The following is an 18,026-nucleotide window of genomic DNA, read 5'->3' on the forward strand; positions in this document are numbered from 1 at the left end:
GGATAGATGACTGGATGGATGGATGGAGGAATAAACGGATAGATGACTGGATGGATGGATGGAGGAATAAACGGATAGATGACTGGATGGATGGATGGAGGAAGAAACGGATAGATGACTGGATGGATGGATGGAGGAATAAACGGATAGATGACTGGATGGATGGATGGAGGAATAAACGGATAGATGACTGGATGGATGGATGGAGGAATAAACGGATAGATGACTGGATGGATGGATGGAGGAATAAACGGATAGATGACTGGATGGATGGATGGAGGAATAAACGGATAGATGACTGGATGACTGGATGGAGGAATAAACGGATAGATGACTGGATGGATGGATGGAGGAATAAACGGATAGATGACTGGATGGATGGATGGAGGAATAAACGGATAGATGACTGGATGGATGGATGGAGGAATAAACGGATAGATGACTGGATGGATGGATGGAGGAATAAACGGATAGATGACTGGATGGATGGATGGAGGAATAAACGGATAGATGACTGGATGGATGGATGGAGGAATAAACGGATAGATGACTGGATGGATGGATGGAGGAATAAACGGATAGATGACTGGATGACTGGATGGATGGATGGAGGAATAAACGGATAGATGACTGGATGGATGGATGGAGGAATAAACGGATAGATGACTGGATGGATGGATGGAGGAATAAACGGATAGATGACTGGATGACTGGATGGATGGAGGAATAAACGGATAGATGACTGGATGGATGGATGGAGGAATAAACGGATAGATGACTGGATGGATGGATAGAGGAATAAACGGATAGATGACTGGATGGATGGATGGAGGAATAAACGGATAGATGACTGGATGGATGGATGGAGGAATAAACGGATAGATGACTGGATGGATGGATAGAGGAATAAACGGATAGATGACTGGATGGATGGATGGAGGAATAAACGGATAGATGACTGGATGGATGGATGGAGGAATAAACGGATAGATGACTGGATGGATGGATGGAGGAATAAACGGATAGATGACTGGATGGATGGATGGAGGAATAAACGGATAGATGACTGGATGGATGGATGGAGGAATAAACGGATAGATGACTGGATGGATGGATGGAGGAATAAACGGATAGATGACTGGATGGATGGATGGAGGAATAAACGGATAGATGACTGGATGACTGGATGGAGGAATAAACGGATAGATGACTGGATGACTGGATGGATGGATGGAGGAATAAACGGATAGATGACTGGATGGATGGATGGAGGAAGAAACGGATAGATGACTGGATGGATGGATGGAGGAATAAACGGATAGATGACTGGATGACTGGATGGATGGAGGAATAAACGGATAGATGACTGGATGGATGGATGGAGGAATAAACGGATAGATGACTGGATGGATGGATAGAGGAATAAACGGATAGATGACTGGATGGATGGATGGAGGAATAAACGGATAGATGACTGGATGGATGGATGGAGGAATAAACGGATAGATGACTGGATGGATGGATAGAGGAATAAACGGATAGATGACTGGATGGATGGATGGAGGAATAAACAGATAGATGACTGGATGGATGGATGGAGGAATAAACGGATAGATGACTGGATGGATGGATGGAGGAATAAACGGATAGATGACTGGATGGATGGATGGAGGAATAAACGGATAGATGACTGGATGGATGGATGGAGGAATAAACGGATAGATGACTGGATGGATGGATGGAGGAATAAACGGATAGATGACTGGATGGATGGATGGATGGATGGAGGAATAAACGGATAGATGACTGGATGGATGGATGGAGGAATAAACGGATAGATGACTGGATGGATGGATGGAGGAATAAACGGATAGATGACTGGATGGATGGATGGAGGAATAAACGGATAGATGACTGGATGGATGGATGGAGGAATAAACGGATAGATGACTGGATGGATGGATGGAGGAATAAACGGATAGATGACTGGATGACTGGATGGATGGATGGAGGAATAAACGGATAGATGACTGGATGGATGGCTGGAGGGATAAACGGATAGATGACTGGATGGATGGATGGAGGAATAAACGGATAGATGACTGGATGACTGGATGGATGGAGGAATAAACGGATAGATGACTGGATGGATGGATGGAGGAATAAACGGATAGATGACTGGATGGATGGATGGAGGAATAAACGGATAGATGACTGGATGGATGGATGGAGGAATAAACGGATAGATGACTGGATGGATGGATGGAGGAATAAACGGATAGATGACTGGATGGATGGATGGAGGAATAAACGGATAGATGACTGGATGGATGGATGGATGGATGGGTGATGGGATTTAGCCGCTGAGGTCCAAGCCTGCTTTTCTGCTTCAGCTGCTTTCTTCTCGGGCTTTGCCCTTCCCCGTCCCCAGGGGCAGTAATGAGGATTTTCTAATAAGTCCATAGGCGGTTTACTCCCTGTCAAAACTTCCCCAAAGGGAAGCAGAGACTTTCAGATAAAGCTCATTTAGGGCCTCTGGAGCCTCAGGTTCACAGCCTTTACACACCTAACATTTTTATATGACGTTCGTCCTTGACACGCAACGTGGTCAGCCTCTGGTGGAGGAAGAGTGTCATAACGGCTCACACCTGTGGAGCACTTAACCTTCACGTACAGCGTGTGTCCACCACACCACACACTGAGGGACCCGCTATGTGTCGTGGAGCTTACCGTCCAGTCAGGGGGAACGACTGGGTGAGTGTGACAATAACTGGGATATGCGCCCTCACAGGGTAAGCTCAGGGCCCAGGGTGAGTCAGGGAGGCCTTCCTGGAGGAGGCATCGTTCAAGCTGAGACCTAAAGGGAGTGTGAGCACCTCTGGCCCAGCTCAGGCCTGCCTCACTCAGCGTTGGTAAATGCAGAAGGGTCCCAGCACTGCAGGGGCTCAGAAGGACCAGGCCAGGAGTGTGACTTCTCTGGACGGGCTCAGCCTCTGCAGCAGGTGTGAGCTACAAAGCCCTTGGACCTTCTCTGCCTGTTGTTCTCTGTTCGGAGCCAGCTCAAGGCACCTCTTCTCCCTGACGCTGACCCACATGGGCTCTGCTTGGAGGGCCCCGAGGGCTCAGTGCCTGGGGTGGCTCTCAGGAACCCCGGCACACAGGGCGTTCAGCCCGACTTCTCTTTCCCTGACTCCATGCGGGGAGCCACGGGCACCAGGCAGGAAAGCAAGGGGCCACCCTGGCTCTGCCCCACGCTACTCACCCGAGACTGCTGGTGTAGGTCTGGCCCAGGACACAGTCGTCAGGCGGGGACAGGGGGTTAAACCAGAAGTTAGCAAAGCACTTGTCGGCGTCGGACTCGGAGGAGGGGGTGCGCTCAAATCCATAGTCACTGGGAGGAGGGAAAAACGGACGTCAGGAGACAGCGGGGGTCAGGGGCCTCATGCTGAGGTCGCAGAAGCGGATCCACAGGGCCCTGTCCCAGAGGGAAGACAGGCCTGAAGGCCGACAGTTACGTTCCAGGTGAGAAGGGATGCAAAGGGGATTCCAGTGAATCACAGGAGAGCACTGAGCCCAGCCTGGTTGTCCTGGAGGGCTGCCTGGAGGAGGTGGGCTGAATCTCAATGGAAGATCAAGAGGCGGTCAGGGGAAGAGGGGGCGAAGGGCACTGCAGGCAGGGACAAGCCCCTTCAACACTGGTGCAGGGAGACAATGGTGAAGGTGGCTGACGGAGAGGGGTAAGGATGGCTGGGGAAGGAGGCAGGTTCCAGAGCTCGGACATCCTCCTGTGGGCAGCAGGCGGCCACGGAAGTCCTTGAGCGGAGGCAGGGGAGTGGTCAGGGGGCTTTCGGCAGAGTCTCTGGACAGAGGAGAAGGGGCTGGGTGGTACAGCCTGCCCCCGGGGATGCCCTCCCTGTTCCTCAGTTTCCCCTCCCACCTGTGAGCAGCGCCACGTGCACAGGTTTGGAAACGAGGCCCACGAGTTCTTTGATGCGGGCTGGACCCAGTGGCTGGGTCCTAAGGCACAGCGTAGGGGGGAAGTGATGGAGGGTGACGAGCCCTCCCCCGGCATCACCTGCGGGGACAGCGGCTGCCGGGTCACCAGGCTACTCAGGCAGCCCCAGGGGCCCGGGGCAGAGCAGGACCCTCACCAGAGGAAGTCCGAGTCACGGCACTGGCACACGCGGGCCGTGAGCGCCGCCGTGAAGCTCCGACCCTTGATGCACCAGGACGTAGGCTTCCTCCTCCGGAAACTCCTCTGTTGGCCCAGGACACAGCGGTCGCCCTGTGCAGGAAGGCCGGGGTGAGGGGCCACTCTGCATGGGCTCCCACCGCTACTGCTGCCGGTTCCTCACTCGCCGGCCAGCCGTAGGGGCCGGGAAACCGGGCCCCGGGGGAGGGGTGTCCGTGCCTGAGGCCAACCTAGGGCAGCCTGGCTCCCAGCCCACCCGCCCTAGCATTCACTGAGCTCCCACTGTGTACAGGCTCTGTGTACAGGGCCCTGAGGGGTGGCAGGGCTGCTGGAAGAGGCCCCTTGCATTCACTTCTCAGGCCTGAGGGTGCCAGGTGGGCCCTGTGCAGCTGGGGTGAGCCGCAGCCTCCAGGACACACAGTAGGTCCTCAGCCAATGCTCAGAAGAGGCCACACCTGTGTGAACGGGAGCCGTGGTGCATGGTCCCCCCAGCAATTCCAGAGCCCCCCTCGCTCTGAAATCCCATCCTGTGGCCACACCACCTGCTCTGAACTGCACTGGGAGGCCATTTCGAGTCCTCATTTATTCCTCTCTGTGTGAATATGACACATTTTGCTGTAGAAACATGTATGTATTTGAGATTATGGGGTGGGGCTGCCCCAGACCCACTGGGGTGTTACCTAATATATGATACACGTGCCCTGTTACCTTCCCTCGATCTGAAAACTCCTGGACCCCGAGCACGCCTGTCTCCAGGCTGGCTGGGGCCCTGTGCACCTGTTCCCCTGAGTATGACTGCAGACTCTGGCCCAGGCGGCCCCAGGCCCCAGAGGGGGCCGGAACACCGCAAAGAAGGACTGGGCATCTGAGGGAGGCCCTCGGTCCCGCAGGACGGGGAATTTGGCAGAGGGGGCCCTGCACGGTGCCCACCCCTGGCCTGCGGCCAGGCCCACCTGCAGGTTGGTGAGGTTCCAGGAGCTGTAGTCTTCCTCGCTGCACTGCCTGGAGAACCAGGGCCGGAAGTCCACCTTGACCAGCTCCCAGTCCGAGCGGAAGCTGATGTGACCGAAGACGCTGGGGAGGGGGGGAGGGGGAGGGGCGGGAAACCACCTTAGTCTGGCCCGTCCCCCAGGTGCCCACCGCTTCCCCTGCGGGCCTCTGTTCCCACCTACACAGCGGGCCCCACGGTCCCTCCCCTGCCCCCACTGGGCTGCCCTGTGACCAGGCACCTGCCCGGGGCCCCGCTGGCCACGAGCATTTGGGCGTCGGCGTTAGTATTCCCACAGTCATCACGTGTAATCTATGGCTCGTTGATGGTGTTGGTGGGGGTCATCCCACCTGGCCCCCCGGTGGACGAGGAGGCCGGCCAGGAGCCTGGACCCTCCCACATCCCCCACGCTCGTCCTCGCAGAATTGTTCTGCCGAATGATTCATGGTCAGGTGTCTGCGTCCTGTGCTCTCTGGCTTCTCCTCGCCTTTCTTCCCACCTGACCACTCCAGGAGGCCTGCGCTGCAGACAGCCAGCTCCGCCTAGCTGGGCCACAGCCTTTTCACCCCGAGCAGAACCGACAATCCAAAGAGAGGTAACGAGTCATCACACCGGCTCAGAGCGACGGGGTGGAAAGGATCCCAGTGTGGTCCTTGCTGCGTGGCCCCGGCCTCGGTGGGTGGAAGAAGCAGTGGACAGAGCACCATGGGGGCTCTGCAAAAGCCAGTCCTCTACGGAGCACAGGCAGGGTGCTGGGAGCCCGTGTATGCTATCTGGTCTACCTCACCACAGCCCACTCTACAGAAAGGAAAACTGAGGCACAGAGAGGTTGAGTAACTTGCTCAAGGTCACACAGCTTGTTTGTGCCATTTCTTCTCCCTCAGCAGGCCTTGGTGGAGTGCCTACATGTACCCAGATCCCTCGCCCTCTGGGAAGGCTGCTGCTTAAGGGATTTCCACCTGATCCTCCCAACACCTCATACTTGGGCTCCAGATACCACCACAGAAGAGGAGACCAGCCTGTACTTCTCTGGTCCTTCTCCAGTCCACCCTATAGTACCCAGGCCATATTATCAGAGGTCAAGCATGGAGGAGGTGAAGCACCCCTTCCACGCACACCGACAGGAGCCAGATACTTGGGGGAAGCCAGTGATGGTCTGAAAGGGTGCAAACCCCGTTCTAGGAGAGTAGTTGAGAAGGCCCTCGGAGTGTGTTCTGGGGGATATGATGGCTCTGAATGTCCGAGGCTGATATTTGAAGAGGAGTTTTGGAGTTTTGGCTCCATAGGACGCCTCTGAGCCAGGTAGGCCTGGGCTGATACCCACTTACTATGTCTGTGACCTTGGGCAGGTCCATTGCTCTCTGCGCCTCAGTTTCCTTGGCTCTAAAATGGGGACAATAACACTGGCCTTTCAGGATGGGTGGTGGATTAGCAATGGTTTGTGTAGGATGCCTGGCACTTAGTAGGAGATTTATACACACATGTGCACACACACGCTCACTTGTGCACACACACCCGTGCGCACGCACGTGCTCACACCTTCTCACGTGCACACACATTACCTCTACTGCCCAGAACAGTCCCCCGAAGCAGATACCGTGACCTTTATTTTACAGACAAGACCCCGAGCCTCTGCAGGGGCCTCCTCTGATTCGAGCGGCCCCGGAGCCTCCCTCCGTCTCGGCCTTCACCTGACTCTGTGGTCCGCCTCTCCGTCCTCCCGTCCTGGGCTCCCCGACCGCCGGCAGCCCTGGCCTCTCGCCCGCTCGTGTTTGGTTGTGAATAACCCATCCTGCCCGAGGTGCAAGTCGGAGCCCCCGCCGCTGTTTCTCAGCCCGGGGCCTCTCCTGATGCTGGTGGATGCGGCCCAGCGAGGACCAGACGGCCCGCTTCTCCTCCGCCGGGCCCAGTGGCTCTCGCAGGTTCTGTTTCCGATGGCGAGGTCGTAGGAGGCCCGGATGGTGGCGACCGTGGCCGTGAAGGTGTGAAGGTGTCGTGCCGGTCCTCTGTCCCGACTCCCATCCTGACGCGGACAGCCCTCTCCCTGGGAGCGTCACCACGTAGGGATCTTTGTCACAGTGTCCCCTTCTCCCAAGCAAAGCCTGCTGGGTTGGTTACTGAGAACGAGAGGGTCTTCGGTCCCTGAAGGGACGCCTCTAAGGGACAGTTTCCGGGTCCTCACACAGCCTGAGCTGCGTCTCTTGCTCTTTTGGAAGCCACGTTATAACGGAGGTGACGGCAGCAGTAACTGCTGGCCTGTACTCTGTACCTGCTATGCGCACGACCTCCCATCCTCTCCTCACCAACCCCGTGCGGAACGTACTGTTAACATTCCCACCTTACGGACAAGGAGACTGAGGCAAGGGACCCCCTCGGGATGGCACGGCAGCCGCCCACCTCGCGGGGCAGCCAGGGTCGGTCCCGGGTTGGCGACCACAGCGCTGGGATGCTTTGCCCACGAAACACGCACTGGCCCGAGCGTGACCACCGTGCAGCCTCCCAGGCTGGCGGCACAGGCCCCGCCGGGGAAGTCCCTGAAAGGAGGCTGGCTTGCTTGATCTAACTAATCCCCTCCGTGTCTTTGAAGTCCTGCCTTCTATGAAACCCAAAAGCTCAGCTGATACTTCGAGAAGTATCTGTCATCCGGCTGACTCTGAGTTTTAGGAAGGAGACGCCAGAGGGAGGCTAGTTATTGCTTCACGATTAATAAGGAAAATGTGGGCCGGCCTCTGCAGGTTAAGGAGGAGCCCCACGCCCTTCAAAGAGCTCACTCCCCTCCCCTAGTGCAGCCCGGGGAGGATCTGGGAGCCCACTATCCCCCCCCAGGGCCTGGGGGGCCCTCACACCTCTGAGGCTGCACTGGTGGGGGTGAGAGGCTGAGCAGGGGTGATCCAAGCTGAGGGAAACATCCCCAAAGGTGACTACGGTCAGCTTGGACGTGACCTTTGGGCAGATTTGGATAAAGAACCATCTGGGGAAATGCTCTCAACTGTGCAGGAAATAGGACAGTGGGGGATAGAGAGAGAGAGGCAGAGAGACAGAGGATGGGGAAGGGAGGGAGACACAGAGAGACACAGAGAGAGGGAGAGAAGGAGAGAGACAGGAAGGGAAGGAGTGGGAGTAGACAGGATGCTAGGTCTGAGCGCTTCCAGCAGTCTGGAGAGATGAACCTTTATTCTAACACGCCAGCATGTTCCCTCTTTCAGAGTTTGAATCGTTTCTGTGTCAACCGGAATTTGGAAGTGGTCTGATGATGTGGCACAGTGAAGTAGGAGGCCTGTAGGAACAGTTCCGATGCTTTTTCAAAAAAAACTTGAGGTTATAGCATCTGGCTCTGAATTCTGCCAAGAGTGTTCCAGGAATAAAACGCCCCATCTGTTGATGAGTGCTGAAAACCAGGCTGTTTTTGGGGCCAAACCCAGCACTAATGCGGTGACAAAGGGCTTGACGTCCTGGAGCTCCTAGGTTAATGCCCTGGGGTAGAAAGTGCGCCCATTTCTCAGCTGGGGAAGCTGAGGCCTCAGACCCAGCTGACTTGTTCAACCTCTGCAAAACCAGCACGGGCCAGCCATCTCCCCTGGTGTTTCTGACGCTTCCCTTCTGCTCCGTGGCCTCCAGTCCTGGAAAACTGGTCAACCAGCAAAGGGTCCAGGCTGAGCCTGGCCGCCACACCACAGAGAGCCCTGCATCGGCCCAGGCTGGAGTCTTCCTCCCTCCCCGGCCCACCCCAGAACGAAGCCTCCAAGGGCACGAGGGGAGCATAAGTATGTGACGTCCTGAAGGATTTAACTCATTCCAGGGCCAGGGAGGAGAGGAACTAGGTGTGCAGGGAGAAGCACAAGTGAGGCGTTTAGGGAATTAGAAAGGTGATGATTCCTGACCCAGTTTTTATAGGACAGCCTCTGGGGTCCCCCTTCCAGCTCTGGCTCTCCAGGACCCATGCAGAGCTGATGTGACGGGTCCCCCTTTGCCACCACTCCCTCGGTGCAGAATTATTGAGATTTTTAGCACTTCTAGACGAAGGGGGAATAAATCCTCCCTGGAGATTTCCTATGAGAATAAAATGAGATAACATAAAAAAAATGGACCCATAACATATAGTATGTGCTCAATAAAGCTTCGTTACAGAACTTGTTGCAAGAGGCCATACTGGGAAAGATGTAGGGGGGATGCCAGGCTTCCTCAGTCCTGGTGGCAGGGGAGGCCCCCTGGAGGGGGTCACTGAAGCCGGATTTGGGTCTGGCAGGAACTTCGATGGCTCTCTTGTCTCAAACGTCCTGAGAAAGGAGTCCGCACTACCGTTTCCACGTCCCTTTGCTCCATCTTCCGTTCCCAGAAGCCTGGGCGGTGGGCACACAGGCGGCCGTGGTCCCTGGTGGCCCGCGGTGGGGGCTTACGAGAGCTGTACTCCCAGCCTCCATCCCAGGCAGCCAGAGGAGCCTGGCGAGGGGGCGTTCACATGAGCACCCACAGGAGCCCCAGGGCAGAGGCGGGCCTGGAGGGGTAACGTCCACTCTGGGCGGTTTCCTTCCAGTTCAGGCCTCGGGCTGGGGGCCAGGCACCCCTGGGGGCTTATCCGAGTGGCCCCTCTGGGGCATTCAGAAGGGTGAAGACCTGGCTCCTCACAGGCGATGGGGAGCCGGCCGGGGCAGGGGTGTGAAAGCCATCGTGAGCTGGAAGGGCAGACAGGAGGGCATGAGTTGTTCTTTCACCAGGGACTCACTGCCAGGAAATGACTCCAGCTGGGCACACGTACCTGGACATGCTCTCCAGGCCAAGTGGGCAGGGTGAGGGGTCCTAGCACCCAGCCACTCTGCTGGGAATGGACGGAACCGGCCCGTCTGCTCCAGAAGGGCTGAGCCAGAGCTGGGGCACCGTTCAAATCCTCACGTGGAAAAGCATGAATCCTTCTGTATCCACAGCTCGTCCTTGGGCCTGGGTCTCACTGGCCCGGTCCTGGTTCAAAGGTCAGCTGCTCCGAGACTCCGTGATCACCACCCACCCCAAAAGCGACCTTTCAGCCCCCAGCCCCTCGGCTGGCTGGCCCTGTTGTATCAGCATCTTTCACGATAGCGAGGAACCGTGTCACTCTTGGTTATATTTGATCTGTCTGCCTGGGCCACCAGCTCTGTGGGTCCTCGGGGTCCCTGGTGCCCAGACAGAGGGTGGCACATGGCAGGCCAGGCTGGAATGACCGGAGAAGGGCTGGCCTTGAGATAGGCTGGGACCTGGGACCCTTTGCTGCAGTGCTGGCACCTGGACAAACGTCTCCTTGAGCCACAAAATACCAAGAAACTATAAGGGACTAAAAATAACTGTGTGTGTGCCCAGCTGGGGCAAACTATGGACAAGATACGAAAAGCCCGAAAACCCAACTGCCACTTCTGAAGAGCCGGGAGCAAAAGCAGGGCACCGAGCACGCCCCCTGCACTCAACCCCACCTAAGGGGTGAGCAAACCTCCTAAGCCACGCCTCCAGCTGACCCCAGGACACACCTCTACCCTCACCCCATATAAGGAAGCAGCTCGCCCCCTGCCCCACCCCGGGGAGCGAGCAAGGGAACCTCTTACTCGTTTTCACTCCCTACTGCTACGGCAGGAGCCTTCCTGGGCTGGGGACTCAGACCCAGCCCTGCCCCCTGGAAGCTTCCTCAAAGTCTGCTGGGGGGAGAGAGGAAGTAACTTGGGAGGCCAACCAGAGACCGAGGTGTCCAAAGTGCCGGGTCCCCTCCCAGTGTCAGTGGCCCTGGCCTACATTGGGCTGTCATGAGGGGAAGAGTCATGGGGCCTTGGGTGGCTTCCTGGGGCCATCTTAACTCATGTCCACAAACTCTTGCTTCAAACAATGGAAACGTATCTCCTCACCGTTCTGGGGGCCAGAAACCTGCGATGTGGGTGTTCACAGAGTGGGCTTCCTCTGCAGGCCCCAGTGGAGGGTCCTTCCTGCCTCTTCCAGCTCCTGGGGCTCCAGGCGTGCCTGGGCTGTGGTCGCATCACGCTGGCCTCTGCCACGTCTTCACATGACGGTGTGGCTGTGTATCTAACCCTAACCCTCTTCGTATAAGACACGAATCATTGGATTAGGGCCCACCTGCCACCTGTGTGACCTCATCTCGACTAAGCACGTCGGCAAAGGCCCTGTTCCCAAGTAAGGTCACATCCACGGGTTCTGGGTGGACGTGGATTTGGGGGGACACTGCTCTCCCCAGTACAGGCGTCATCAATAAAAGCCAAGCAGAGTGCACAGGGCCCGATCTCCTGCACCCAGTGCAGCCAGGCATGCACAGCATTGGCGGGGCTGTTAGAAATGCAGAGTCTCGGGCCCCACGCTGGCTTGTGAGTCAGCTCTGCCTGAACAAGTGCCTAGACGGGCGAATCACCCAGGAAGGAGGCTTCCAAAGGCGGACCCTCATTCGTGGTTTCTGGGTGAGTGCCTTGTCTCCCCAGCGGGGCCACAGGGCACAGTCAAGCCCTGGGTGCCTTTTTCAATCCCCGCCTGCTCAGGCTCTGCTCCTGGGCTGTGAGCCACTCTGAACAGGGATGTGCTTGACCTAAGCCAGGGTCAAGGGGCTGGGGTCACAGCCTGGATCTGCCCTTCACTGGCCCATTTGGGTCTTAGGTCCTCTCTGTGCCATGTGCCTACAAGTTCTTCACAGGTGCCAATAGCCAATAATCATCACTACCATTATCACCCTCACCATAGCATCACCTTCATGATCACCATCATCAACACCATCACCACCATCAACATCACCATCATCATTATCATCACAATTATCATCATTATCACCATCATCATCAACATCACAATTATCATCATCATTATCACCATCATCACCATCATTATCACCATCATCATCACTGTCACCACCACCACCATCATCATCCTCACCATCAGCATCACCTTCACTATCACCATCAACACCATCATCATAATCACCATCACCATCATCATAACCATCACCAACACCATCATCATCATCACCAACACCATCACCATCATCACTGTCACCATCACCATCATCACCATCATCATCATCACCATCATCACCATCATCATCAACACCATCATCACCATCATCACCATCACCATCATCATCACCATCATCATCACCATCACCATCATCATCACCATCACCACCATCATCATCATCATCACCACCATCACCATCATCACCACCATCACCATCATCATCATCACCATCGTCATCATCATCACCATCATCACCATCATCATCACTGTCACCATCATCACCATCATCCTCACCATCAGCATCACCTTCACTATCACCATCGTCACCACCATCACCACCATAATCATCACCATCATCATCACCACCATCATCATTATCACCATCAACATCATCATCATCACCATCATCACCATCATCATCACCATCATCACCATCATCATCATCATCATCATCATCATCATCATCATCATCACCATCATCATCACCACCACCACCATCATCATCACCATCTGAAAGGTTAAGTGGACAGTGACCCAGAGCTGACCCTTGACTCTTGGTTCCACCCCTCACCAGCAGGTGATCATGGGCAGGTGACAAATGTCCCTAAGGACAGAGTGGCCACTTCCCGGTGGCTGAGGATGAGAGGAAACAGTAGATGGTAAGAGATAAGGAAGCAGGTGTGAAGATGGAGGTCAAAGCGAGGAGGCTGGGGGTCAGTGTTGAACCTGCCTAGAGCAGCAAGGCCCACAGTGGCCCTCCGCCATGGCCCGCCTGGGGTTCGGCTCTGACCTGCCTGCCCACCTCCCATGGGCACTCACGTCATGACCAGCGTCTCGTCCCCCGGCTCACTCAGCAGCCCGTCCACAAACACGGAGGTGCTGGTGAAATTGTGCGTGCTCCAGGTGAGGCCCTCGTCCACACTGAACCTGCCGAGAGAAGGGGAGTCACCACCTCGGGGCAGGTGGGAACACATCCTGTGTCCAGGACGAGCTGCCTTGCTGGACCCAGCCCTGCCCATGCCCAGGGACGAGAGCTGTCCAGCTGAGGTGGCTGGGAAAACAGGCAAGAGCAGTGGCCAACCCCAGGGCCAGTCCAGTGTCTCGGCCACAAGAGGATCCCTGACCTCACGCTCTCCTGGGAGGTCACAGCAGCCACCCACCACCAGCAGATGGCATCCACATCTGCTTGGTGACACCACAGTCAAGGAGTCCTGGGTGTGTGGTCTGGGTCCCAAGCTGCTTTGTACCCCTTGAATTGCAGTTATCCAGGCCTTGGAAACATCCAGGTCAGCCCCACCCAATGCCCGAGGCCAGCCCAGGGTTTGCCAGGTCATTGATGGGAGCTTACTGTCTCTCAGTGAGGCATATCAGTACAGCCAGCTGCAGTGCACAAAGATCTTTTTCAGACTAAAGTGATACTGGCTTCCTGGCAGCTCTCCCAGCTCTGCCTTCCAAGTCCAGAGTTCATATCTGCCCTCACTTCCCCACAATAAACCTTCACCTGTCTGAAGCTGATGCCAACCCCACTCTCACCTGGGCACACGCTGCTGGCTTCCTTCTCTGACCCCACCTCCTCCACTGAGCTAATTCCTGTCCATGCATAAAAGTCACCTCCTCTGAGAAGCCCTCCCTGCTTCCCGAGGATGAGGTGGGTGGGTGCCTCCTCACAGCCCCAGGCTTCCCTCTGGCCCACCCGACCATGCTGGGTCATCATTCCCCATTTCCTCACCTCTCCAGGCCTGGCCAGAAGCAGTTGTTGGGTGGGGGGGACTGGGGACTATTCTGAGGGGTTCCCAGGTGGGGAGAAAGAGCCCCTACCACCCTGCACCCAGTGCTGGCTCCTGATGGCCTTACTTGAGGATTTTCAAGGGGATGGAGGTGTCCTTGATGGCCACGATCACGCCGCCGTGGTCCAGGTAGAGGATGTGATGCTCCTCCTGAAATACCTGCGGAAGACAGCAGGTGGGGGTCTGAGGGCGGGACCCTGAGGAGGGTCGGAGGTTGTTCAGGGTCTGGGGTCGCTCTCCAGTGGGGCAGAACTGCCGACACACTGCCTGGGGGGCAGCAGCAGAGTCCAGTTCCCTGAGGCGGGGCTGGCCTGAGGGCTCCCGGTGTCCCCAGGCCATCTCCGTGCTCCCCCAACCACCCAGACTCAGTACGTGTGGGATGAATGGATGCAGATGGCGATTTCTAGACCATTGACAAGAGAGAAAAATAAACACTGCAGGTGTTCCTGCCTAAAGGAAAAACGCATGCACCAAAAAGGCCGACACGTGAGGATGAGAAATAGTGGAATTTAGAAAAGCATTTAGGATAATCATCACCAGTAAAAGCAAACCTCTATTTGACCTTAAGATAGTCCATGTGCCACCTCCTTCAGGAAACCCTCCCAGATGCCAGGTTGGGTGGGGAGCATCTCTGGGCCCCCTGCCCCAGCACTTACTGCACTAATTTGTCATTGTTTCCTCCAGCCAGGGAGCTCCTCAAAGGCCGGTCCTGCCTCTGAATCCTTTCTGTGGCCCGGCACATGCCTCAGCTCACAGCTGGGGGTGCCTGTGCTCAGGGAGTGTGTGGGGGATGAATGAATGAATGAGTGAATGAGTGAACCTCCACCAAGTCCTCAGGGGACACAAGGTCGAGTGGCCTGGACAGGGCTCTTGCGGGAGGAAATACCTCTGGTGGCCTCGCTTGTCTGCAAACAGCCCTGGGATGGGGTCCCATTTTACAGATGAGCAAGCTGACGCTTGGAGCTGTGGGGGCCGAGCCAAGGCCTCAGAGCCGGTGGGTGGCAGAGCCGGGTATGTCTCTTTAGTCCTGCCAGGACACCGGGCGTCCCCCTCTAGATCTTCCATGAACACAGACACCTAGACGGCCAGCCTGGGTCTTGACTCCACACAGAGAAGGGCACCAGTGTCCTCTGCCACGTTCCCTGCCACCCTGAACCTCATCTACAGGACGTGGCCCCATCACGACCACCTGCAGCGGGCCAGGGCCCCATTCACCTCCCACCCCGTCTGACCGTCTCAAGGCCTGTGGGTTCTGTAGCAGGGGTGCAGGGAAACTCAGGGGGAGACGGGATGGAGCCAGGACCCCACACCCACAGCCCCTCGCCGGGGCCTGCGCGCTCACGGCTGTCAGCCGCTCCGCACAGGGGCCTGGCTAGGCCTTCGTGTCTGTGGCTCTGGGGCCCCTCCTGGGCCAGGGAGGCAGCTGCTGCAGGGCTTGGTGCCGAGCGAGGCCGGAATAAGTGCATCTCCAAGCAGATGTAGACCCAGGGCTGCATCTGCATTTGCCCCGGCAGAAAGAGCCCCGAAAGCTCCCACACCCCGGGGACCCTGTTCTAGAGCAATGAGCGACCAGGAGCGGGGAAATCATTAAAAAAACCCCACACACACCCACACAACTATTAACTAGCATCTTCCCCCTGATCTTCTATCTCGAGTCTTCCTTTGTTTGAATGTCTGTTTTTCCAGAGCCAGCGGGAGGCACTTGGGGAGGACCCCAAGCAGAGGCCTCACCTCTTAGGAATGGGAACTTCAGCAGAGCTGATGGTGCCTCCAGGCCAAGCCCTCAGCCCTGACATCCCATTACCCCCACACCCCCTAACCCCACCAGAACCTTCCAATGGCCCCCATGGCCCTTAGAATCACATCCACACCCTCTCCTGGTCATTGGGGCTCTGTATGAGAGGCCCCTGCCCACGCTCTCCCACCTCCCGTATACCAGTCACCCTGGCCTCCTTTCCCTGAACACGTCTCAGGCCCTTTGCACATGCTGTGCCCTGCCTGCAAAGCTCTTCCCCAGATATTTCCACCTTCTCATCATCTTGCTGGCTTTCCCGCTGGTCACAGGAATTCTCTAGGAAACCCTTCTGGCTTGACTAAAGAGGAGAGGTCCCTTACGAAGAATGGTGGAAGAGACCTGGATACCTGCGAACTGTGCCCTTAACATGTCTGATGCGGGGGAGGGGAGAACTGGGTGACTGGCACGGGGGCCTCTGCTGTGCGTACAGAGCCTTGTTTAATAGCAACCACGCTCAGAGGTCACTTCCCCATTTTCCAAAGAGACCAGAGGCTCAGAGACACACAGCGACTTGCCTGCGGCCACATAGCTAGCAACTGGCAGCGCTAGGGTAGAGACCCCAGGTCTCTGATGGACCGCGGGCCGCATCCACCAGGAGCTGCTGTCGCCACGAGCAGGACATTTTCAGCTGGAGGAGGATCTGTGACCTGCGAGTGACGAGGTCTCAGGGTGGGGTGAGGGCCCAGAGCACTAGCTTGGGGCCTCCCGGATCCACCCCTGCATCTCCCTCCCCGCAGATTCCATGGCCGCGCCTGCCGGGGTCAGAGGAGTCCCTGGGCCAGGGTGTCCTAAGCTCTGGCAGGTGCTCTGGGTGGCACTCTGGATAAGTGTGCTGCCTGCGGCTACGTTATCTCAGATAGCACCTCCTGGATGAGGGAGGTGACGTCGTGCGGATTTAGGTATCATGGGGAAGAACTTTGCACAATTCCCCTCCCCGTCTCTCCACCCGTCAGACACACCCAGTGTTTCATGTCCTCTGTCTGGGTCCTGGGATCCAGAGGTAGAAATGAAAGCTTAACACCCCAGAAATTCATAGCCCAGGGAAACACCTGCCCCCCGCCCGCCCCCCGCAAGGAGACAGACCACCTCCACCCAGTGACTCGCCCACTCGGATACCAACAAGCAGCCCATCGAACCCACCCTCTCTGCCCAGCCCAGGTTCTGCCACAGTACAGGGCTCCCAGTCCGTGTTCTGGGGGTGAATCATGTGCTCCAGTTCAACTCGAGACCTGAGCCGGTGGGCACCCCGGGGGTGGGGGCGGGGGTGTCACAGCGCATTGGGCGGGGCAAGGGCATTACGGGCGGGGAAACAGTGTGTGCAGAGGAGGTTACAGACAGCAGTGTGGCCAAGTGGAGGGGGGCACGAGCTGTTTGCTGGGGCTGGAACTGCGGGCAGATGGAGCGGCCCGTGGGTGGGCTGGCGTGGGTCAGCCGATGGTCTACACTCCCGTAGATGGTGGGGGACACCGAGGTTTACTTGGGGAGTGAGGGGAACAGATTCCCCTTTTAGAAGCTTCCTGGGGGAGGGACGCTGAGGGGGGCGGGGGAGGTGAAGCAAGGAGACAGTCTTCTCCTCCAGGAAACAGTGAGCTCTCTGTCCCGGGGATTATTCAAGGAGAAGCTAGAATCCCTCCCGGGACCTCCGGGCTGCCGGGCAGGGTGGCGGAAACCACGCTGGGTCCCGCGACGTGGTCCTAGAGGCACATGGCATGCCGCAAGCACATCCCTCTCTGCCTTTGAACTTGCAGAGGCCTCTGCCCACCCGCCCGGTGGGAGCCCTCCTCCCCACTCCACCGGGGGCCTAACCCGCTTCCCTTCCTGGGGAGATCTGCAGGGGTGGTACATGAACGGTGAGCCGGAAGTGGGTCCTGGGATTGCTCCCAAGCAGGATTTAGCCCCGGGGCGCGGCCCCGAACGTGGGCACAACCCTCACTTGTGCTCAGACCCCACATGCTTTGCACCCTCCTCCCGCAAGGACAGGCAGGGGGGCATTTGTCCTGTCCATCCACTGAGGAGATGGGGTGCCTCCCAGCCATCCCAGGGGACCCCCATGGGCAACTCCACTCTCGTTAGCTTGGGACTCAGAAACAAGGGGGCTCCAACACCCACCACTGGACCACAGGGTCTTTGCACATCCTTTGCTATGGTTTTCTGTGCCTTGACCATCGCCTAGGCAGGGGTCCCCCAATCCTTTCTCTCCCACACCCTGAGTTCTGAGGGGGCTCCTTAAATGTGTTCTATGTTTTGATCATTCCAGGGAAGTCATGTTTTTAAAATGATACATCCTCCCCC

General features: G+C 56.9%; 1 protein-coding gene across 3 annotated transcripts in view; it reads right to left on the minus strand.

Annotated features, from left to right (window-relative positions):
• SORCS2 (sortilin related VPS10 domain containing receptor 2) overlaps window positions 1-18,026 on the minus strand; it is a 485,797-nt gene that overhangs the window by 24,737 nt on the left and 443,034 nt on the right. For all 3 annotated transcript variants that reach the window (XM_067735018.1, XM_067735020.1, XM_067735019.1), the window contains 5 exons: window positions 14,007-14,098; window positions 12,972-13,079; window positions 5,146-5,266; window positions 4,152-4,285; window positions 3,263-3,391 (listed from right to left, as the gene is read on the minus strand). In XM_067735018.1, coding sequence (XP_067591119.1) covers window positions 3,263-3,391; window positions 4,152-4,285; window positions 5,146-5,266; window positions 12,972-13,079; window positions 14,007-14,098 — 584 coding nt within the window. The remainder of the gene's footprint in view (window positions 1-3,262; window positions 3,392-4,151; window positions 4,286-5,145; window positions 5,267-12,971; window positions 13,080-14,006; window positions 14,099-18,026) is intronic.

This window comes from Pseudorca crassidens, chromosome 4 (genome assembly GCF_039906515.1).
Source record: "Pseudorca crassidens isolate mPseCra1 chromosome 4, mPseCra1.hap1, whole genome shotgun sequence".
NCBI lineage: Eukaryota > Metazoa > Chordata > Mammalia > Artiodactyla > Delphinidae > Pseudorca > Pseudorca crassidens.